Source organism: Arachis hypogaea, chromosome 6, assembly GCF_003086295.3.
Source record: "Arachis hypogaea cultivar Tifrunner chromosome 6, arahy.Tifrunner.gnm2.J5K5, whole genome shotgun sequence".
In the NCBI taxonomy this organism is placed as follows: domain Eukaryota; kingdom Viridiplantae; phylum Streptophyta; class Magnoliopsida; order Fabales; family Fabaceae; genus Arachis; species Arachis hypogaea.
The window spans coordinates 118,110,303-118,133,774 of NC_092041.1; the positions used below are offsets into that span (position 1 = coordinate 118,110,303).

A 23,472-nucleotide genomic window follows, 5' to 3' on the forward strand; every position below is an offset into this window, starting at 1 on the left:
ACTTGTTGTTTGTAACTTTTGTGCTGCTTATCTGTTTAATGTCTGTGAAATACTGAGGAAGTGGGGAGGGGACGGAATGGGGTTTAGACTTAGTTAGTTAAGCAATTAGATACTCTAGAAAACACTTTTATGGTTCTGTTTAATACTTTAGCTCTTTTGAGTGTCGGCGTTCTAGGATTGCTCTGGCATTCCCAGGACCTTATATCTTATGTGTGTGGCACCTTTACCATACTGAGAACCTCCGATTCTCATTCCATACTATGTTGTTATTTTTCAGATGCAGTTCGGGAGTCATCTCGTTAGGCGTCTGGACTATTAAAGCGGAGGGGTTACTGGATAGTGTTGTTGTATAGTTTTGTTGTACAGTGGTGTATATATATGTACTTAGCTTTCTCTCTGCATAACTTGTTCTTTTTGATCCTCTTAGAGGTTTATGGAGAGGCAGGATTGTGTATATGTACTTTTGGGTTTGATATGTATGTATATATGTGTAAATATTCTCCGGCAGTCTTGACTTTGCGGCTGAGTTAGGAGCTGTTATTTTTTTTTTGACACTCTATTCCTACTTTGTTATCTTTGTTGACAGTTATGTTTTCTTAGCACGCAAGTAACTCGTTCCTTGAGCGTTGCGCTTTATCTCGCGATTTTTATTTCCCCTATTCTCAGCTCCTAGCATATTATAATTTTTCTGCTATTATATGTACTCATTTTCTGTTAGAGGTTGTAATACCACACCACCTTCGTTTTACGACTTAAGCATAAAGCTTAGTGTGGTAGGGTGTTACAAAATGAAAAATAATTTTTTAATAATGATGATGATATGTTTAGTTTACCCAACAAAACGGCTTTGCTTAAAAATTATGCATTCAGCCATTCACACTTTTATCTCATATCAGTCACATGGGTTATGGATAGAAGGGACATTGTGTGCGGGTATATACTTGTCAACTATAAAACCTGTTGCAAATCTACCATGAACTCCTGATTTTCACGTACACTCAAAGTAGTTTATCAAAATTTTGACCGTTCATATTAATTTATGTTATATCTCTATGGTCAAAATGAGAGGAATATCACATTCCGTTACGTACATTGCCATACCAGAACAGCTTCCTACATTTTAAGTTACCATACTACTTCTATATCACAATCTCAATCTATTTCTGACCAATTAAAGGAATTCAGATTGATCTTTCATTTCCTAAAAATCCTAAACCTCAGAATCAACATCCTATGACCACAAGAGCCAAAGCTGGCATTACAAAACCAAAAACATTCTTATCCACTGCCTCTTCTACCTAGATTGATGATGATCATTTGTTATCCAAAGATGTGGATTTGGATTTTTTAAAGTTGAATTTCATTTTAAAGAGTAAAGTGTGATCTCTTACCATTTATTTTATAAGTGGGATTAAAAATAAATATGAGAAAAAAACTATTTAAAAGTAGAAGATCATATTTTACTCTCTAAAATACAAATTTAAAATTAGAAAATCTAAATTCTAAAAATGTTACTCAAGCAATGAAATTTATAGAGTGGAAACTAGCTATGACTCAAGAATTTAATGCGTTGCAAAAGAACAAGCAACAAGTCATAGGACGTAGTTATTCCACCACCAAATGCTGTAGTTACAAGATAATGTTTATTTGCATAGAACTTTTTTTTAGTTTGTTCATAATACTAAATTGTATAAAATTTTCACCTGTTATTATTAATGTTTGATAAGGAGACCCGATTAAAAATTTAAAATATATGACTTCAATTTGTTTAGTCATTTTCTGAATTTAAATTGATTTAATTGTTGTTTATCATAGAAGTGCAGCTAACCCGCCCTAAATTAAAAAAATATATATTTAAAAAATTAAAGTTAAAAAATCAGATATGAAAAAATAATTATCTTTTTTATTTTACTTCTAAAAAAAATTCCTTTGTTTTATTTTATGATTTATACCACCAATTTTACCTTTTATTTTTTAATTTTTCCTCTTTATTTTTTCTGGGATTATTATTCTACCATGAGTAATATTAACATCACATCAGTGTTTATTGAGTTAAGGTCCGGTGGTTTAGGATCTTATTTACTCATATACATTTATTGGTGACAAGAGTGAATAGAATTCTACATTTGTAAAAATAAAGGTGAACCCATGAACAAGCCCATTTACATACTTGAATAAATATGATTTGGGCTGGACCAAGTTGCACTAGATATATTTTTTAAACCAATGTATTATCGTTTGGTAATGAAAATGTGAAACTACATCAAATGTTCTATTCCCCAAAATGATATAACATTTTTTCAACGGAAAGCATATTTTGTTTGGCAATGAAATAACACCTATATTTAAAGGATTCGACTATGGTGCTGAAACAAAAGTTTTTCAGCATCTGTTGAAAAGAGTTGGCATTAGAAAAAAAGAACACGTATCGTTGTTATTTTATAGGAGGAGACAAGTTCTGAGACAAAGCAGTCAGAGCAGAAATTTTTATGAATTGATTACCTTGTGAGGTCTGATAATATATAGGATTAACGAATTATAATTTGGATTATATTTTTTGTTATTGTTGTTTTGGCACGGGCTTATGTTTTATTTTTTGGCGAATATGAATTAAAAAGATGTATGCTTAGTTTTTGGTGAATAAATTATTCTTTCAAGGTCGAAAGTAAAAACCAAAATATCATAGAGAAATAACTAAGCATAATGTATACCATATATTATGTTATTTCTCTATGATATTTTGGTTTTTACTTTCGACCTTGAAAGAATAATTTATTCACCAAAAACTAAGCATACATCTTTTTAATTCATATTCGCCAAAAAATAAAACATAAGCCCATGCCCAAAACAACAATAACCAAAAAATATAATTCAAATTAATAATTCGTTAATCCTATAATATTATCAGACCTCACAAGATAATCAATTCATAAAAATTTCTGCTCTGACTGCTTTGTCTCAGAACTTGTCTCCTCCTATAAAATAACAACGATACGTGTTCTTTTTTCTAATGCCAACTCTTTTCAACAGATGCTGAAAAACTTTTGTTTCAGCACCATAGTCGAATCCTTTAAATATAGGTGTTATTTCATTGCCAAACAAAATATGCTTTCCGTTGAAAAAATGTTATATCATTTTGGGGAATAGAACATTTGATGTAGTTTCACATTTTCATTACCAAACGATAATACATTGGTTTAAAAAATATATCTAGTGCAACTTGGCCCAACCCAAATCATATTTATTCAAGTATGTAAATGGGCTTGCTCATGGGTTCACCTTTATTTTTACAAATGTAGAATTCTATTCACTCTTGTCACCAATAAATGTATATTAGTAAATAAGATCCTAAACCACCGGACCTTAACTCAATAAACACTGATGTGATGTTAATATTACTCATGGTAGAATAATAATCCCAGAAAAAACAAAGAGGAAAAATTAAAAAATAAAAGGTAAAATTGGTGGTAATAAATCATAAAATAAAACAAAGGAATTTTTTTCAGAAGTAAAATAAAAAAGATAATTATTTTTTCATATCTGATTTTTTAACTTTAATTTTTTAAATATATATTTTTTTAATTTAGGGCGGGTTAGCTACACTTCTATGATAAACAACAATTAAATCAATTTAAATTCAGAAAATGACTAAACAAATTGAAGTCATATATTTTAAATTTTTAATCGGGTCTCCTTATCAAACATTAATAATAACAGGTGAAAATTTTATACAATTTAGTATTATGAACAAACTAAAAAAAAAGTTCTATGCAAATAAACATTATCTTGTAACTACAGCATTTGGTGGTGGAATAACTACGTCCTATGACTTGTTGCTTGTTCTTTTGCAACGCATTAAATTCTTGAGTCATAGCTAGTTTCCACTCTATAAATTTCATTGCTTGAGTAACATTTTTAGAATTTAGATTTTCTAATTTTAAATTTGTATTTTAGAGAGTAAAATATGATCTTCTACTTTTAAATAGTTTTTTTCTCATATTTATTTTTAATCCCACTTATAAAATAAATGGTAAGAGATCACACTTTACTCTTTAAAATGAAATTCAAACTTTAAAAAATCCAAATCCACATCTTTGGATAACAAATGATCATCATCAATCTAGGTAGAAGAGGCAGTGGATAAGAATGTTTTTGGTTTTGTAATGCCAGCTTTGGCTCTTGTGGTCATAGGATGTTGATTCTGAGGTTTAGGATTTTTAGGAAATGAAAGATCAATCTGAATTCCTTTAATTGGTCAGAAATAGATTGAGATTGTGATATAGAAGTAGTATGGTAACTTAAAATGTAGGAAGCTGTTCTGGTATGGCAATGTACGTAACGGAATGTGATATTCCTCTCATTTTGACCATAGAGATATAACATAAATTAATATGAACGGTCAAAATTTGATAAACTACTTTGAGTGTACGTGAAAATCAGGAGTTCATGGTAGATTTGCAACAGGTTTTATAGTTGACAAGTATATACCCGCACACAATGTCCCTTCTATCCATAACCCATGTGACTGATATGAGATAAAAGTGTGAATGGCTGAATGCATAATTTTTAAGCAAAGCCGTTTTGTTGGGTAAACTAAACATATCATCATCATTATTAAAAAATTATTTTCCATTTTGTAACACCCTACCACACTAAGCTTTATGCTTAAGTCGTAAAACGAAGGTGGTGTGGTATTACAACCTCTAACAGAAAATGAGTACATATAATAGCAGAAAAATTATAATATGCTAGGAGCCTTGAAGAATAGGGGAAATAAAAATCGCGAGATAAAAGCGCAACGCTCAAGGAACGAGTTAACTTGCGTGCTAAGAAAACCATAACTGTCAAACATAAGATAACAGAAGTAGGAATAGAGTGTCAAAAATACAAAATAACAAGCTCCTAACTCAGCCTGCAAATCAAGACTGGCCGGAGAATATTTACACATATATACATACATATCCAAAACCCAAAAGTACATATACACAATCCTGCCTCTCCATAAACCTCTAAGAGGATCAAAAAGAACAAGTTATGCAGAGAGAAAGCTAAGTACATATATATACACCACTGTACAACAAAACTATACAACAACACTATCCAGTAACCCCTCCGCTTTAATAGTCCAGACGCCTAACGAGATGACTCCCGAACTGCATCTGAAAAATAACAACATATATGGAATGAGAATCGAGGTTCTCAGTATGGTAAAGGTGCCACACACATAAGATATAAGGTCCTGGGAATGCCAGAGGCAATCCTAGAACGCCGACACTCAGATTATAGAGCTTAAAGTATTAAACAGAAGCCATAAAAGGTGGTTTTCTAAGAGTATCTAAAATTGACTTAACTTAACCTTAAGTCTAAACCCCATATTGCCGTTCCTCCATACCTCCACTTCCTTCAGTATTTCACAGACAGTTAAACAGATATAAGCAAGCACAAGAAAGTTACAAATACAACAAGTAACAATTACACATTTAACATGGCAAATACAGTTAGGCACACCCAACTAATGCACAAACAAGTAATTCGAGTAATATGCAGATGATGCATGCCTGTCCTACGGCTGATGAGGCTCATTTGTCGGTTATCCAGCCAACCCGACAAGTCTGAATTGTACTTAGACTGTCCCCCGACGTGCATCCCCATGAGTCTATGCATAGCTTTATCTCAAATAATTAATATTGCTCAATGGGGGTAACATTTCCGAGAATTTATATAGTGCCTGGTCACACTTACATCGTAGGGTCAACAGAGTATCGAGTTTTCAACCTGGTACACGTGGTGGCAAGTCACGACACTTAATCCAGGGAATCTCGTATCTCAGATCATTCAAATTCATAAGTCATATAAATAATTCAATTATAATTCATCAACATCCACATCATTCTCAATTGCATCTCATTCATCATCATACATTAAACATATTCAATCCTTATCCTTCATTATCACACCTCTCATTCCGTCTATCAATAGTTTCAATTCAAAACATAATTCATTCTTTTCTAAGAATCAAACTTCAAACTTAAAACATACTCATTTTCTTAATAACTTAAAATCAAACCATATAACTTTTAAATCTAAATCTCTTTTAAATAATCATATAAACAAAATCTCTAACTTTTATAAAATTTCGACAGCATCTCCTCTAAAACTCGGACTTTGCCACCCTTTTCGGGTCCAAACCTGCATTCTTTTCAATTCAACATACCCTTCCTCATCATCATAACAAATCACCACAATAAATCTACCTCAAATCAACAATTATACTCATACAATATTCAAATCCAACAACCAAAATTCAACTAAGAATCATAGTTCACAAATCCTAGGCTTTTAACACTAAATACCTCAAATCAATAATTCACCAAATCACCAGTTAACCAACAAGCACCAAACCAACCATGTTCATCAACAGGATACTAAGCATTAAATATATGCATGCAATCTAACCTATCCTATGGTCATCTAGCCTAAGTTTTCACAGAACATTATATATTAAATGTAAGAAACCTAAACCATACCTTAGCCGATTCCCAAGTATTATTCCAAGACAATTTTTCTAAAAGAACTCAGCCATCAAAACCTCATCTAATCCGCTTCCTCCAAGTTCTAGTATTCACAATTTCAAGCTCCAAATATTTATTTTCAACCTAATACACATTTATAACACATATATATCCAATTTAATATTCAAAACTCAAATTCAAAGAAAATAAAATAGAATTATCATATCCTCACCTTACCCAAGCTTCACATAAGCAAGAGTGAACGTTTCTCTCAAGCTAATTGGATCCTAAAACATCAGAAATCAAAGAAATTCAACATTCCTACTTAAAATTCGAAAATTGGGGGAAGAGAAGGTTGAGAGTGATTAAACAAGTTACCTATGAAATTGTTCCAATAGAAACGTAAAGCTCGACGCGGTAAACGTGTGGCCACAAACGGTGCGGCAATCGGAGCTCGGACGGAGGAGTTACATGCGTTGGAAAGTAACGTAAGGTTAGGGAAGGTTTTCTCTTCTCTCCCCTGCTATGGTTTCAGCGTATCATTTGCTGAAATGGGGAGGAAGAAACCGTAATTTTCACTTAAACATGCTGGGCTGGTTGGGCCCAAGGGTTCGGTTTAGATCCGGTTCAACTGGTTCGGCCCGTTCGGTTCAATTCTGGATCATTTTCTTCGAAATTGGTGTCAAAATTCTCGTTTCGATGAGCTCTATCCTAATTTGATATAATATTCACATTTCTAATCCTCCTTATTAAAAACTAATTTATTGACTAATTATTTACTAATTTAATCGGGGTTTACACATTTCATATACATCAATTTCCCTCTATTCCTCCTAACTTTCTTCTTTGTTTCTTAAATTAATCAATAACTCATAAGTTTCACAATTAAAATCATATTATATTAAATTTAGTTGGTATTAGGAAAAAAATTAAACTAGAAGAAATCAATGATTAAATGAAAACCATTTGAATTTCAATTAATTGGATATAAATCAAAGAATCCAATTACAAATTTTAACATTTATATTTATAAATTTAAATAGTATTTAATTGTAAACTATAATTAAGTGTACGATAATAAATCATTTGTTTAATTTATAAATTTTAGATATCAATATTTAAAAAAAATGAATAATTAATTTTAATAACAGTAAAAATTTTATCACTAAAAATAATATGATAACATATCATAAATATGACTAAATAAGAATATTATTTTCCAATCTCAATAAAGGTTAACGAATATATCACCAAGATGAATAAGTCATTAATTTGCATAAATGCTAAATCATGATATTAGAAAAAGTGATTTAATTTTTTTTATAATAAAAAATTTTCTATCATTATTTTTAAAAATAAATATTTTTATAATTAAAAAATTAATTATAAAATAATTTATTTAATTTATAAGCTATTTTTAATACAAATCTTTATGTTTAAGGTCAATTTTAAATTTGTATCTTTTTAATGTTTTTAAAAAATTACAGATTTAAGTTTTTTACTATTTTAAATATTAAAAGATCAATCACTGACGTACATTATTAGTAAAATATATAACTTGTTACATTTTTATGTCGGTCTTGTAAATTTTTTGAAGGCGTAAGACAATAAAATAGGTTGACTTTAATATCATTAGAATCTAAATATAATTATTCAAGTAAGCACTACTAATTATGTTAATAAAAAATTTTTGTAAAAAAAAGGTGATTTATATTTTAAATCTTTTTGAGTAAATTCATTTCAAAATGTAGGAATTAGACTCAATTATGCTACATTTTTAAATGAAATATAGAATTTCACAACAAAATTAACATTCATTAAGAAAATAAATTTTAGGGGTGGCAAGATCACTATTTGGCGGACTAATTCCTCTTCCGTCTATTGAAACGGTCCTAAATTTCTATCCCGTCCTACTTAATGGCAGTTTGACGGGCTCTTTTTCTCTTTTTGAAAAATTATTAAACCATTAAAATAAACAATATATAATTTCATGAGTATTTCAATAAATTTATAATTTCTAAAGATATAAAAAATTATAATTAAATTCATAAACATTAAAGTATTTATAATTCTAAATATCTAATATACATAATGATCAACCAAATTTTTTAAAATAAAATAATAAAACCAATATTGTTTAAAATATATAATTAAATATTGTCCAACTCTATCTAATCAATCAAACATAGTCTAAAATATATAATTAAACATAGGTTAGTGAAGGTTGTAGAAGAGTTAGAGAAGGGGGTTGAATCTATGACATTCTTTTAAGTTACTGTAATAACCCTTTTAAAACAAACTTGCTGTCTAAAACTATTTGAACTAAGCGGCGAAAAATTTATGAGACAATTTCATTTTATCTCATGAATATAAGAAAACAGGACAGAGTAGAAAAGAGAAAAGCTAACACTATCAATTAGCACACAAATGAACTGAAATAAACCAATATTATTTAATGATGGTACCAGAAAAAATCAGAACCAATAAAGATGTTAGCAAAATGTTGGTGTTATTGATAATGACGATAACGAAAGAAAGAGGAGGAGGAGGAGGAGGAGGAGGAGGAGGAGAAGGAGGAGGAGGAGGAGAAAATGGAAAAGGAAAAAGAGAAGGAAAAGGAGAAGGAAACGGAGAAAGAGAAGACGCATGATTTAAAAAGCGGTTATAATAACTCAGTTTGATTTGGTTAGAAAATTTGCTTGAATGTAGAGTTTTATTCTAATAATTAATAATTATTCAATTAGTTTTCATGTAACAATAATATTCTTGAACGACATGTGATATTCTTGAACTTAGTTACTATGTTTTTTAAATTTTCTCTATTAAAGTGTGTAGGAGACATATTTTTAGCAATAATTTTCTCCTCACATAAAATAAGAAAAACTTTGGTAGTATAATAATTTAATCTAGCTTTTTCAGTTATTTGTCAGTTGAATTTTTTCATTAGTTAGTTTAGAAATTAGTTTTGGAAGCATGCTATTTTGTGTAATTATAAAATAAGACAATATCAAAATTATATTTATATGTAATTTTTTATTAGTATTTTTAATAATACAAAACAAAAAAGTAAGAACTAACTAATCAATAAAATCAGTGTCATAGAAATCAAACTTATTAAAATACTAATAAATACTAATCAAACAAAAAATTAAAAAAATTTAAAATTATAAAAACAATATAACTTTGTAAAAATAGAAAACAAAAAATTAGAAAATAAATTTATAATTAATCACAAATAAATAATTAAAAAATAAAACTTTAAAATTACTTTGAATTAATCAATACTCTTAAAGCTTCACGTTAATTCCTGTAAGTCAAACTTAAATTAATTTGTATATACATCTTATATGATTAATTAAATGTGTAACTAAAATTAATAATCAAATACAATAAAATATGACAATTTGAGGAGTTCTTCTAACGGAATAATAAGAATTAGAGAGCAATACTAACAAAATACCAATAACAATATGAACTCTATTCTTTTGAATATCAGTGTTTAATTTGGATTGAATAGAATGAAAATGATATATCTATAGATCAGAAGGTGTAAAATTAGTAAAGAATAATCTTAAAATGTGTTTTGTCTTAAATTAAAATGAGAATAGGTGTAGAAAAACATTAAAGGAATATACAAATATAAATGTGAAGGGGATTAGATGAGTAGGATATGAGGTTTAGAATTTAGAGAAAAAATTAAGATTTAGAGAAAAATTAAGGATTTGGAGAAAAAAAATAAAATTAAAGATATAAAATTATAGTTATTAATTATAATAAAAGATATTTTTGATAAATAAAATATTTAAAAGTTGATTTTGTTTTTATGTACTTCAGAAACCAACTAGCCATCGATTCTTGTTCTCAAATTGGTCATTTACGTCAAGTCGTCAATTCATTATCAAATTCAAGGATTTTTTTAACATTTAGTACTTCACTACACGATAACAATAAGTTTGGCAACTTGTTCGTACCTATCATACCATGTTCCTCTCTTTTCGACTGGTACATGAGATAATTTTCCTAAAATATATAGTCGCATAACTTTTTGTTTTATTATATTAGCAGTTATTATTAAAATAGAGTGCAGGCATTGTAGTTATCTTCTGCGTGCATAATAAACTAGTAACTGAGTCTCTGATTCCATTTGTTTTCAACTACCTGAAGACCGCTTCTTATTTATGGTAGGAGCTGTACTTAGTTTATTTTTTTCTTCGTCCACGCCAAAGTTAAAATCAGCTAATCAGCTATATTTCATTCAATCAATGTGTTGTGTGCTTGTTTCATTCTATCCGTGAAGTTATGTAAGCACATTGTATATCTGATTAGTTTGGGTTAGTAAAACACGGATATATACACGTTAATAAAAATAATTTTTATTAGGTTTGGACTAACTTAATTAGACTTAATTACCAACAAAATTTAAATGTATAATAGGACCGTTTTGCAAAAGGCCATCTTTTTTTATGAGTATACAATCAATTTCAATTTTTCCTGGTTAATTTTATCAGCCTACAGATCTTGCTGGTTTAAAAAAATGCCTATCACCAAAATGACCAAAAACCCCATCACCTTTAAAATATAGCGTATTGCACATTTGCCCGTCTCCTTTTTATTCTGTTTGCCTCATTCCCCGTTTTGCCATCGATACACTTTCCTAGTTTCTTCAACTGGAAAAAAAAAAAAAAAACCCTAACACGGAAAAGAAAAGCCAATAATAAAACTTACCGTTTTCTTCGTTACCGGTGGATATGACGGTATCCTCTCTCTTATTCACCGCGGCTGCCGCCTCAGCTGCTGCCCTAATCATGTTGTACAAGGGTCGCCGCAAGAGCCTCCTTCAAAGCCCCCACATCGGGGACCTTACAACGCTCTGTCCACCATCCGAACGCGAATGTCCATGTGGTAAGATCCTATTCGTTTCCCGAATCAGAACGTCAAAAGCCCTGGCGCAGCAACTACGCGATATGTTAGCCTCAAACGGTATTATTTTAGATCTCGTAGATACGGTTGATTACGAACCCGAAGACCTAGCCAAGGAGAACCTCGTCCTTATCGTTGCTTCAACTGCGGAACATTGGAACCGATATCCGCTACGAGGGCCTATCATCACGAAAGACATCATCCTACGTATCGCAGCAGAGGAGTTCGCCGAGTGGCTCAAGGAGAGAGTAAGGAGCTTTGAGGGTGAAGTGTTTGCTGTGAAGGCTTGCACTTTCAGTGCGTTTGGTGTGGTCGGTAGGTTTTCCGAAGATGGCAAGAATTTGATGGCTAAAGCCGCCAATCACATTAGGGATTTGGGTCACGCTACTCAATTCAACAATGATTTTGATTTTGACAACTGGTGGCAAAGGGCTGTTGGGATTTTGAAAGGTGCAGTTTTGGAAGATACAGTGTCTGATGGCAAGTGTGAGGAATCTGAACCTGAGGTCGGTTTCTGCATCCTCTTATCAACACACCTGCCAATTGAATCAGTTAATTGTTCTAAACTAATTCTTGATTTAATATTATCTTGGATAATATAGTTGTTTCCCAAATTTCAGGATGTTTCTTGTTCCGATCCAAAGCTACTCATGCCGCAGCGATTCTATGTTTTTGTGGAAAATTTTGAGGAAGAGGTATATACGACCTACACACGCAGGATGTTAACTGTCACTGAGGCGAACTTGATGAAGAATGGCTCTGTTGATCTTGAAGAAGCAGATCCTGTTGCTCCTCAATGGCCTCTTGCCAAAAGTATAAGAGTTGATGAAAGGTTACCAATGTTTCTAGGATTCTGTTCCGTTGGTGGTGTCTTGTACTTCGCAGGTGGTATGGTGCATTGGATTCTTCCAAAAAAATATCAGGTAGGCTCGGACGTTTATTACCCCAAAAATTTGTGGTGCCTCGAGAATGATGGCTCTACTTGGATTTCGAGTATACGTGGTAACACATTCAAGAACGGAACTTTAGTAGTCCCATACCATGGCAAGTTGTTAATCTTTGGGGCTGATTGGGTTGAGATCTACGACCCAAAATCAGATTACTGGGATAGAAGGGAAGTGACTTATAAGGACTTTTTTCAAGGATATATGGATCTTCAATGTTATTTTCTGTGGAAGGACAACAGCACTAAGAATCACAAGACCCTCCTTTTCTTGTATTTTTTTGATGATAGGCAACAATCACTCATGTCATATGATGTTGAAGCAAACATCTGGAAACCCATTGAGTGCCGGTTTCCGCCAATTCGTGATGATGTGTACGTTCCTAGGAAACTCCTTCGCTTGGGATCCACTGATTATCTACTCATTATTGATTTCGCCGCTACTTGGTACGTGTACGACTTGTCTAAGAAGATCGTCTTGGCAGATCTGCATATAGGTGGTCTTGATGATACTCTGCTGGTGTTGCATGTTTTCTGTTGTCATTGCACCCGGAAAGAAAGTCTGGTCTGTATCTTCATGGAACCATGTCTAGACTATGATCTTCCTGACTTTGTTCCTTATGCGAGAGTAAAGCTCCAAATTGAAGGTATTTTTTCTGCCGAGGTTGAATCCAAGGGTGATTTAAAACTTGGTCCCTATTCCCAACTCCACATGTGAGCATGCGCCTTTCTCTATCTTCTTTGCTTATATTATACTGTCTCAAACTTCCTGAACCTATCCATTGAACTTTCCTTGTTTACTTTTAACCCTTTGAACAGGTTTGCTGTTGGAGACGAAGACATTGAAGGGAAGAATGTAGCTTAGTTGTTGTTGTTGTGGTAGCCATTTGGAATGTGTTTCCTTGAACTTATTGGAATTTTATCGTTAATGACCGCTAACAATAACTTATGACTTAAACTTTTAAACTTGTTTAATTGATTGCTTGATGTGTTAGTAGGCTCTTAGAATCATAAACATCCCGTGACTCTTCCTTTTTTATATATAATAGTTCTTGTCTTTCTTTATTAGTGGGTTCTATTAATAGTTATAGGTTCTAGAATACTTGTTCAGGACGCTTTGATCGATAGGTGAAGATTTTGGATTTGAACATTCACAGCATCTATTATCTATTAATATATAATAGGAGAGTAGTAGTAGGTTCAATGCTTGACAAGTTTATAGGCTAATTGATCAACAAATGATACATTCTGTAGTAGACAAGTGTTTTATTTGAATGGTTGACAAGTGTCTTACTAATTCAAAATTCAAAGATAAAAATATAGTAAATAATAGATATAAACAAAAAACAAGTAGGACAGCAACTTTTCCGCGTAACCCTCATCTGCAAAAGCATTAGATAGAAGTGAATCTGTAAATACAAATAAGAGGCGACCCTGTGAAGTAGCGTCGAGGGCGCCAGATCCTGTGGCGTCTCTGGACAAGCAGCACCTCATCCTTTTCTCCGTCTTTGTCTGCATCATCCTCTTGTGCAGCCTGTGGGGGTGGCCTAGATGGTCCTGCCTCAGAATGTGGGGGTGGCCTAGATGGTTCTACAACAGCTTGTGGGGCAGCTGTGTAGGCGAATGGAGGAATACTACCCAAAGCAAAATGCTCCTGCATCGGGCTTGACGGAGGTTCATTCAGGTCCACATCTAGGTGTGACTGGGACCGATGACATGTGATCTCTGACATGGTTCCTCATCCTCCTGCATGATGATGTTAATCTCCTCCAGGAAGTGTGATCCTCCAAAGTCTGCATTAAGACCATCACTGGTCAGCAGGTCTGACAGAAGCTGACCTAGACTAAGGCTTAGTTTGGTAAAACTTTTACTTTTCTAGCTGGGTCTGTTGATTGTACATCTGTATTGTCCCTAATGGTATTGCTTTGATGTACTGCTGAGTGGGAAGTGGCAACATTTGATTTTTGTGCAGAAGAAGAATTTTAAAAGAGTAGCTTTCTTTTTGGTTTTGATGTTTTACCCGGCCTCTTTGGGATGATGTCCGATTTATTTAGTAACAGTCTTCTTTATTTTTTGTATTTGTAGGTGTAGCCTTTATATCTCGCCATGTTATTAAGAATATGCGGACCAAAGTTTCTCCAAATCTTCGTATCTGGGTAGATAATATTGTTCTTTGCTGTATCCTTGTTACTGATAGTGAGTATTATGAAGAATTCCGTAGACACCATCACTACAGGAAACACGGAGGATAGCGGCCAGAAATTGCTTGCGGTTTTTCTATTGTGCAGCAATTTGCCAAGATAATTGTGATTGGCGTCCGATCTCTCCAATGTGACGCATATTCAATTTGGATAGCGTCGATTCGATGAAGCCCCGCAGCTAACCCTAACCCAATTTCACCCAAAATCAGTTCAAAACTTCAAATTACCCAAAATATATAGTGGAGAACCCGTGAAAGGAGAGTGGAACCCTGTTCTCTGCTCCACCGTGCGCCGCTGTCTCACCGTGGAGTCGCGTGGCTGCTGACTCAACCTTCTCTCACCGCCGCTAAAGCGCAACCTGAAGGTGAACAAGCCCGTGCTATGCAAGAATCTGAAGCACTCCGTGTCTCTTCCATGGCCGCAACCTCACACTGTTTAGCTCCCACTTTTCCCCGAACTTCCCCTCCCATCAGAATATTCTCCTCCTTTTCCCATAAAGATTCAATTTTGATCCCACCCACCAAGACCCATCTCTACGCTTCCTTCTTCTGCACCCTTATTTGCCTCTACGTGGTCTGTGGCAGGTTTTGCAAAGCCTCTTGTGCTTTCTCTTCCATGTGTGGACTTGGTCTTGTTCCTGTTTTGCCTTTGTGGAATAGGCTCTTGTATGAATTCAATGCTTCTGGTTTTGTTTCTCAAGTAAAGGTTCTGTTTTATTTTTTGGTCTTCCGTGGTGTTGTGCCTGATGTTTTTAGTGTCAACATATTGGTTCATTCTTTATGCAAAGTTGGAGAATTGGATTTGGCTTTAGAGTATCTTAGGAGCAATGATGTTGATACTGTTACGTATAATACTGTGGTTTGGGGTTTATGTGTGCAAGGATTGGAAGATCAGGGGTTTGGTTTGTTGTCTGAGATGCTGAAAAGAGGGATATGTGTTGATTCAATTACCTGCAAGATCCTGGTTAAGGGGTATTGCAGAATTGGATTGGTTCAATATGCAGAGTGGGTGATGTACAATTTAGTTGATGGGGGTATTCCAGAAGATGTTATAGGCCTCAACACATTGATTGATGGGTATTGTGAAGCAGGACTGATGAATCATGCCTTGGTTTTGATGGAGAACGGCTGGAGGGGTGGCATCAGGCCTGATATTGTTACCTACAATACTTTGCTCAAAGCTTTTTGTAAGATGGGCGACATTGTGAGGGCCGAGTCTCTTCTCAGTGAGATTTTGGGGTTTCAGAATGATGAAGAATTTGGTCAATTGAAAAACCGTTTTGTTAAAACTAAGGCTGAGATAAGAGACTTGCAGCCAACACCTTCCGCGTACACAACAGTAATTGATGGGTATGCTAAGCATAGTGGAATTGAAGAATCCCTTTCTCTGTATGAGCGAATGATTATGAACGGGATCATACCTGATGTGGTTACTTGTAATTCAATTATCTGTGGACTTTGCAGGCATGGCAAATTAAATGAAGCGGCAGTGCTACTGAGGGAGATGTACACAATGGGTTTAGACCCTAATCATGTCTCGTACTCTACAGTTTAATTATTCCTTGTTCAAATCGGGGAGGATAATTATTCCTTGACTCTGTTTTCTGTTCCCAGAATCTTAGATATAGCATAAACTTGTTATCTTGTGCATTTTTGTTGTTTTTATAGAATATGCACACAAACTGTTTGCTAGTTTTCCTCAGTGAAAAGTGGAGGAGTTCAACCTTTTATTTTCATGGATTTAATAAGCACTTGTGTGATTCTTTCTCTTTCGAAGTTTTAGTTTGGCTTCTGTTGAAAATTTCATGAAATGTTTGTTCTTTTTCTGAGCAGGCAGAGGAAGGCAGTGATGAAGTCTATTGCCAGGTCTTGTTGGTTCCTGAAAGTGAGGTGAGATTTATACACGACTATGAATTCTGAATTATGAATTTAGGATATTTATGATCTTAATTTGTTTTAGTTTAGATTTGAAGAAGACATTGAGAAACATACTTCAAATTCTCTCAACATTTTAGTACTACTCAGTGCCTAGACCTTAGGGGTCAATTAAAAGTAAGATTGACTAAGCTTTGCTTAATTTAGCTGCGTGTCATGTTTCTGGGAACCAAATAACACAAAAAGTACACAATGGTACCTGTGTATTTGTCTATGTTACCTAGCTCTTCAACTTTACTTTCTAACTGGTAAAAGAGAAGTACAAAGTTTCTTGTTAGAAGAGTGAAAGGGAAAGGAAAGATATGTGTTTACTATTAACTGAAGCATCTCTATTAGTTGATTTCTTTTATTCAAAAAACAAAAAAAGGATGCTTGAACTTGGTTACTATAATTGTAGCAAGTGGAGAAAAACTTGCGGCATGGGGTAGTTGATGCTGATGGTGAAGATGATACTGAAGCTGTGGTGAAGTCAACAACACCCCATATGTTTTGCAAGACTCTTACTGCTTCTGACACTAGCACTCATGGTGGATTTTCTGTGCCTCGTCGAGCAGCTGAAGATTGCTTTCCTCCTCTGGTAAATTATGAACTTTGAGGCACTCCTTTCTCCTTGTCAAAGAGAACTGTTCAAATAATGTATCCTACTTTTATATGCTGCAGTCAAGTCTGATCCTCTAAATGTTCTGTTGATGTGGTGAAGTTAGCAGATCTAAGACTTTTGTTCGTTCATTATCTTTATAACAATTTGAAATTATGTTTTATTGCTCACTTTAGGATTACAGTCAACAGAGGCCTTCACAAGAGCTTGTGGCGAAGGATTTGCATGGCCTTGAATGGAGGTTTAGACATATATACAGAGGTATCTCATTCATTACCATTCTTATGTGTCTGCATGCGCGGAGTAATCATTTCTTGTCTTTTTATGAGCAGGGCAGCCACGGAGACATTTGCTCACAACTGGATGGAGTGCATTTGTGAACAAGAAGAAGCTTGTGTCTGGAGATGCTGTGTTATTCCTTAGGGGTGACGATGGAGAATTAAGACTAGGGTCGAGCAGCACTCCAACCAGTCCGTCGCCGAGCAGCAGTCCGTCGCCGACCAGCAATCCAGTCTTCTTCACCAAGCCCTCTCCTGCAAAAAGCAACTGAACAATGTCTTCTTTGGAGGCTAGAGTTTGTGCTTGGTTATAATTTTTTTTACAGTAATTAATGTATATATTGTCAACAAAATCCTAGTCTGCAATATTTTTAGTGATATTTGTACTTGATTTAGTGGGACTTTTAGTGATATTATGCTTGATTTAACCTGAATAATTGTTTTTAGAAATTCTGTTTGTGCTTCTGTTTTTAGAAATTCTGTTTGTGGGATTTTTAGTGATGTTGTGCTTGATTTAAATTCTGTTTGTGTGATTTTTACTGATGTTGTGCTTGATTTATATTTTTAGTGGGATTTTTAGTGATATTGAGCTTGATATTGTGGTACTGTTATGTGAGTTTCTTATCTTTTAATTTCTTCCAATTTACTTTTGTTTTGGTTATTTCTTATTTTCTGTGAGTGTTGTCCACTTGTATAGGGTAGCTTTCCAATTTATCAACCATGAATGATATCAGTTTTCCTCTATCTCATTTTCTCTCGAATTCTGGTTGAATGTTTATCAAATCAAGTTCTTGTATCTTTTATTCCTAAAAATCAAGTTCTTGTATCTCATTTCCACACTAATATTGATACCAAAAATCACTGACAGTGAAATATGCAACCAATAATAAATGCAATTCTTTGAGCAGTCAGATTAGAGAACTTGTTAAGATCATGATGCTAGATTCTGCAGATTACTTATGGAATTGATGCTCTAATACATGAAGTAGTTAAGGTTACATTTGTAAAACATAATCCATCTTCAGTTTTTTTTTTTTTTTCGGTTATATTACTACAAGAAAATTTGTCTTTTACCATGTTTTAAGTGTACTGAAAAGCTAAAAAATGTGGCTATAACAGTAAAGAGCATTTTGGCAAGTGGTGGTGTTTCCGTGTCACCAGTTGTGGAAACTATATAAAACTAAGAGCATTTTGGCACCAGATTTTTGTATGTATATCATGGTAACATATTATATTATTATGAAGTTATTAATAATAAGAATGCATGGTAGTTGTCTTACTTAATAATTTAATGCCTTAGTCTTAGTTTAATAGTTTGTTTGGAACTTTTATTGTGTCTTTTTAAGTCTCTAAGATGTAACAGAACTGCAAGTTGAGGAAGGCTTCAACTGTGGCATGAAATATCGTGACATTTGATATTTCACATTGCAAAGGTCAATTTATAATATAGTGTATATATTTGTGCCGGTTCTACACTAATTGCCCCTTTGAATTTAGTTTAAGACTTTGAAATATGGTCTATTTATAATATAGTCTATATGTTTGGTGCAAGATGTTGAAGTTGTTATCCAATGGTTTTGTTCTACATAAGTGCATATATATATATATATGGCTGTATATAATTAAAAATGCTAATTTTTCATAAGCTGCTTATGAGCTGTTCGAAAAAACCGACCGAATCAAACCGCTGTTGGTTCGGTTCGGTTGTTCAAACAGCAGCCAACCGAATGGTTGGTATCAATGTACAACCGATCAGGTCGATTCGGTTGGTTTTCGGTCCAAAACCGAACCAAACCGAACCGATTACACCCCTAGTTTTGCGGTGGTTTTAAAACCGCTGCAAAATCAATTATCTGATTTGTAGCGGTTGTGCCAGCGGTTTCTTAGAATCGCCGCTAAATCATATAACCAACTTCTAATAGGCGACGTTTAACGAACTGCTGGAATTCCGTTTCGCGGCGGCTTAAAATCGCTGCAAATCACTCTAAAAAGCGCCGCAATTCCCCGTTTCCTTTGTAGTGCATAGCATCTGTGAGAATAAAAAAGAGAAGAGAAACTATGTGTTAGAGCCACCTTACTCAAAGGAGAGAGTGTGTTTCCCCCGTTTAGTAGATTTAGAACGACCCTTCTTTTACGCCTATGACTGCTTCTTTGCTAGGTTAAGCGTCTGACTTCCTTTTACTCCATTTGATACATGATTGTCAAATTTTAAACTACGACTTGGGCAAAAATTTCTGTCTAAATGTTTTTGCCCAAAATCACAATTTGATTTTCAAATAAAAATTAAAGAATGATCATACAAACATGTCGAAGCTTGGATTGTTAGCTATGTTGAACTTTTGAACCATGATCTACTTTATACCGTTGACATGCTTGGTGCCATTTATAGATGTAGGTCTCTTCTTAGTCAATTTAATCTGTTATATTATTCGATAATTTATTATTAGGGCAATTTACGCATCTAAATTGTTTGAGCCTCAATATTACGCAAATATATTGTTTCCAAATTCAATACGCAAATGCATTGTTTCACTATTTTATAGGTGTGCATAAACCGCTACTACCTGTTGCGGTTTATGTGTGAGAGTGTGTGAGTGTAAACCGCTGCTGCCAGCAGCGGTTTACATGCGTGTGTGTGTGATTGTAAACCGCTACTGGCAGTAGCGGTTTACGTGTGTGTGTGTGTGTGTGTGTGTGTGTGTGTGAGTAGTAGCGGTTTACGCGTGTGTGTGTGTGTGTGTGTGTGTGTGTGTGTGAGTGTAAACTGTATTGCCAGTAGCGGTTTATGTGTGATGTTTTGCCTATATAAACCGTGGTTGTAGCCGCGGATTATGCATTTAGATGGTTTGTGGAGTTTTTTAGAGAGAGAAAATTCTAGAGAGAGGTCAGAGCAAGTTGTGAGCGGGCCCGAGGTTTCTCAGTGGCGACTTCTGGCGAGTTATCATGGCAGACAGGACCCTGTACCGACTGAACGGTGTTGCGCATATTGCCGGTTCTATTGGTGACGAGGTTAGTTAACATTTATTTTTTTCCAGGCTTTGCATATGTTAGTCAGAAAAATGGTAGGTTAGGTAGACAAATTAGAATTTATAGATTATTTCCTCTAGTTTGAAATTAGGCTTCGCATGCTAGCATGTTAGTTCACTGATTTTGGTTTAGTATTTTGAGTTTTTCTTGGTAAGTTATAAATATTCCTAGTTACCTGAATTTCAAATCCCTTCAATGAATGTTATGCTACATGGTGTTGGTTTAGTCTAGGGAAAGGGATAGTTGACGTTAGTGAATTATTATAGTTTGTTTAGGATATTTGTATGATATGAAGTTTTAAATTTTAAAGCTTTACAATATTTTAAAATTTCTGGATGTTATTTAGTAAAGTATGTGTGTTGTTATTTTCCCTATCGTGACTAGGGAATTTTTTTTAATACTATATAGGAGAATTTGTTGATGGTTTAAGGTATTCGTATACGGTTAGATATGGGAATTTGTTCAAGGATAGGAGAATTTAATTGGACTCTGTTTTTCTTTATTGTTCTGTGCAGCACACTAGGTGTATATACAGTGTGAGACGGCAACAGAATATGCCCATGCATGAAAGGATCATCCCGTATTTAGAGAGGGCTGGATTCCATTTGGCAAGGCTAAACAGCCAATGGTTCTGGTTGGATGAGCCACTTGTTAGTGCGTTCGTTGAGAGGTGGCGTCCTGAGACGCATACATTCCACATGCCTTTCGGAGAATGCACAGTGACATTGCATGACGTGGCATTTCAGCTAGGGCTGCCTGTGGATGGGGATGCTGTGAGTGGTTGCCTTGGTGAGTTTGCATCAGCATTCTGCTGTTGGCCGATGGCTTCCAAGTTCAAAGAAGAGAGGTGGGGAGGGTACTTCTGTGTTGCAGAACCGGAACCTCCATGGGCTGAACGTCTACCTCTTGGAATATCATCATCACTTTCCCCACCAATATCGACAGGCTCCTCATCCGAATCATCATCAAACAGTGCATTCTCAACTCGATCCGGTCCGGCATGGCATTCAAAATTAGGAACAACAGGACCAACATATGCATGAACAGCCCCAGCACGTTCGGGCTCCACATTCGGAACTGCCACTGCTAACACAGGCATCGATGTTGATGCACCACCAGCTGGGGTCGACTGAGGATTAGGTGCCGATGCCCCAGAGCTATTCACACCATCTTTCAACTTCGCAAACAGCTCAGTTACCCTCACCTCCGGAAAACTACGCCTGCAGTGAAACAAGACCTGCAAGTCTTCATCCGACCCGATCACGAAGGTCTCATATCTCACACCAGTTGAGATAACATCAATGGGAATCTTGTAAAATAATTTTTTTACCCACTTCGTCCCACACGTACCGAGCTTCCGTAATATGCTTTACTTAATCTCCGCCAACGTATTCGATAATCAGATAAAAACACTAAGTGGTTCTCTATCTGTGAATTTTACACCATGTCTTTTGCTCTTTTGAATTTTTCCAGAGCAGTGAAGCAGAGCCACAAAACTATCCTCCCCCTCCATTTGTGAATAACACTCTACCTCTCCACATTTGGTCCCTCTATGGTTTATATAGGCAGACCTATTCAGCCCATCACACGTAAACTGCTACTACCAGTAGCGGTTTACACTCACACACACACGCACGTATACCGCTGCTGGCAGCAGCGGTTTACACTCACACACTCCCACACATAAACCGCGGCAGGTAGTAGCGGTTTATGCACACCTATAAACCGCTACTGCCAGTAGTGGTTTACATAAAATAGTGAAACAATGCATTTGCGTATTGAATTTGGAAACAATGTATTTGCGTAATATTGGGGCTCAAACAATTTAGATGCGTAAATTGCCCTTATTATTATATTGACTGAAATTGATAGATATAATGTTAATTCCAGACGTTACTCATTATTTAGGATAAATTATTTAAATAAATTGTTTGAAAATTAAATTTATTCGATTATAACTTTTTAATACAGTAAAAAAATTACAATTTTTTTATATTTATAGAAATTGCTATCGAGTGTAATAATTTTTAATTGAACTAATCTACTATAAAATGTAACGGTCGAATTTTGTGCTGAACAAAACCACTATAGAAATAGCGGTTTTTGAAAAAAATTTATTAACCAAAAACTGCAAATGATTATAACAATTTCTGAAAGAATACTGCTTTCAAAAATTGAAGGTTTGAAAATATATATATAATTTGGTATGTCCAAGCATGCAACTCTACTTTAACTCATTGAGGACTACATTAGAAGATGATATAGTATTTAATTACGTACAGAATAGTATGTAACAAAGACAAAGTATTAATGATCTTCATATTTTTGTTCTAATAATTTTCTATGTTATTTTCTTTTTGATAAAATGTATTCATATCTTGGTGTATGTTAGCTAGCAGATAGTTTTTTAGATATAACAAAATACAATTAATTTATATTTGAAATATAATTATTATATTACATCAAGGAGAGAGAACAATAAAATTATATTTTAAAATTAATTATCTTATTTAAATTATAATTAAGAATTCGTTTTATATACCCTGGTAGTATATAGTGTATAATATAAAGTAAAAATATTTAACTTAATCACAATTTTTACGATAATTATATGTTTAACTTGATCTTAAATAAGTTTCAAATTAAAGAATTAAGATATTTTATTTTCTCAAGTATTACATTTTCTTACAACTTAATATAAAAAATAAAAAATAAAGGAACATTGGTTTGATTGCTATATCAAAATAAAACCATTTAAAAAATTTATACTATTTTTTATATCAAAATAAAAGTTTACATCAAAATAAAACTATTTATAAAGGAGACCATTGTGCTACTATCATAGGATTTTTTTTATATATATTTTACCACTCTATTTTTATTATTAAATTTGTATTTAACATTATGTGTGGTATGAAATATGTTTTAATTCTATTTTGATTTTATTTTTATATGATTTGTTAATTTTTTTTTTTGGATAGTACAACAAGTTCTAGATCTCATTACAAGAAAAGAAAATTCTAGTAGGAGTAGCAAATAAAAAATAGCAATAAAACATA

The 23,472-nt window shown here is 33.8% G+C and overlaps 2 protein-coding genes and 1 long non-coding RNA gene across 3 annotated transcripts; 2 read left to right on the forward strand and 1 right to left on the reverse strand.

Moving 5' to 3' along the window:
• Positions 1–4,853: 4,853 nt before the first annotated feature.
• On the reverse strand, positions 4,854–7,065 carry LOC114924196 (uncharacterized). Its single transcript, XR_003810998.2, has 4 exons — positions 6,891–7,065; positions 6,745–6,799; positions 6,528–6,656; positions 4,854–5,159 (listed from the first exon to the last, which is right to left on the reverse strand). It is a non-coding gene; the product is annotated as an uncharacterized lncRNA (long non-coding RNA).
• A 3,862-nt stretch (positions 7,066–10,927) lies between these two features.
• On the forward strand, positions 10,928–13,440 carry LOC112756227 (uncharacterized). The gene is made up of 3 exons (XM_072198475.1): positions 10,928–11,938; positions 12,053–13,089; positions 13,195–13,440. The coding sequence occupies exons 1-3, from the start codon at positions 11,261–11,263 to the stop codon at positions 13,238–13,240; spliced, it is 1,761 nt and encodes a 586-aa protein (XP_072054576.1). The 5' UTR covers positions 10,928–11,260; the 3' UTR covers positions 13,241–13,440.
• Positions 13,441–14,321: 881 nt separating this feature from the next.
• On the forward strand, positions 14,322–17,836 carry LOC112697925 (auxin response factor 3-like). Its single transcript, XM_029287733.2, has 4 exons — positions 14,322–16,465; positions 16,908–17,087; positions 17,285–17,369; positions 17,441–17,836. Exons 2-4 carry the CDS (start codon positions 16,995–16,997, stop codon positions 17,656–17,658), a joined length of 396 nt encoding a protein of 131 aa, XP_029143566.2. The 5' UTR covers positions 14,322–16,465; positions 16,908–16,994; the 3' UTR covers positions 17,659–17,836.
• Positions 17,837–23,472: the final 5,636 nt, after the last annotated feature.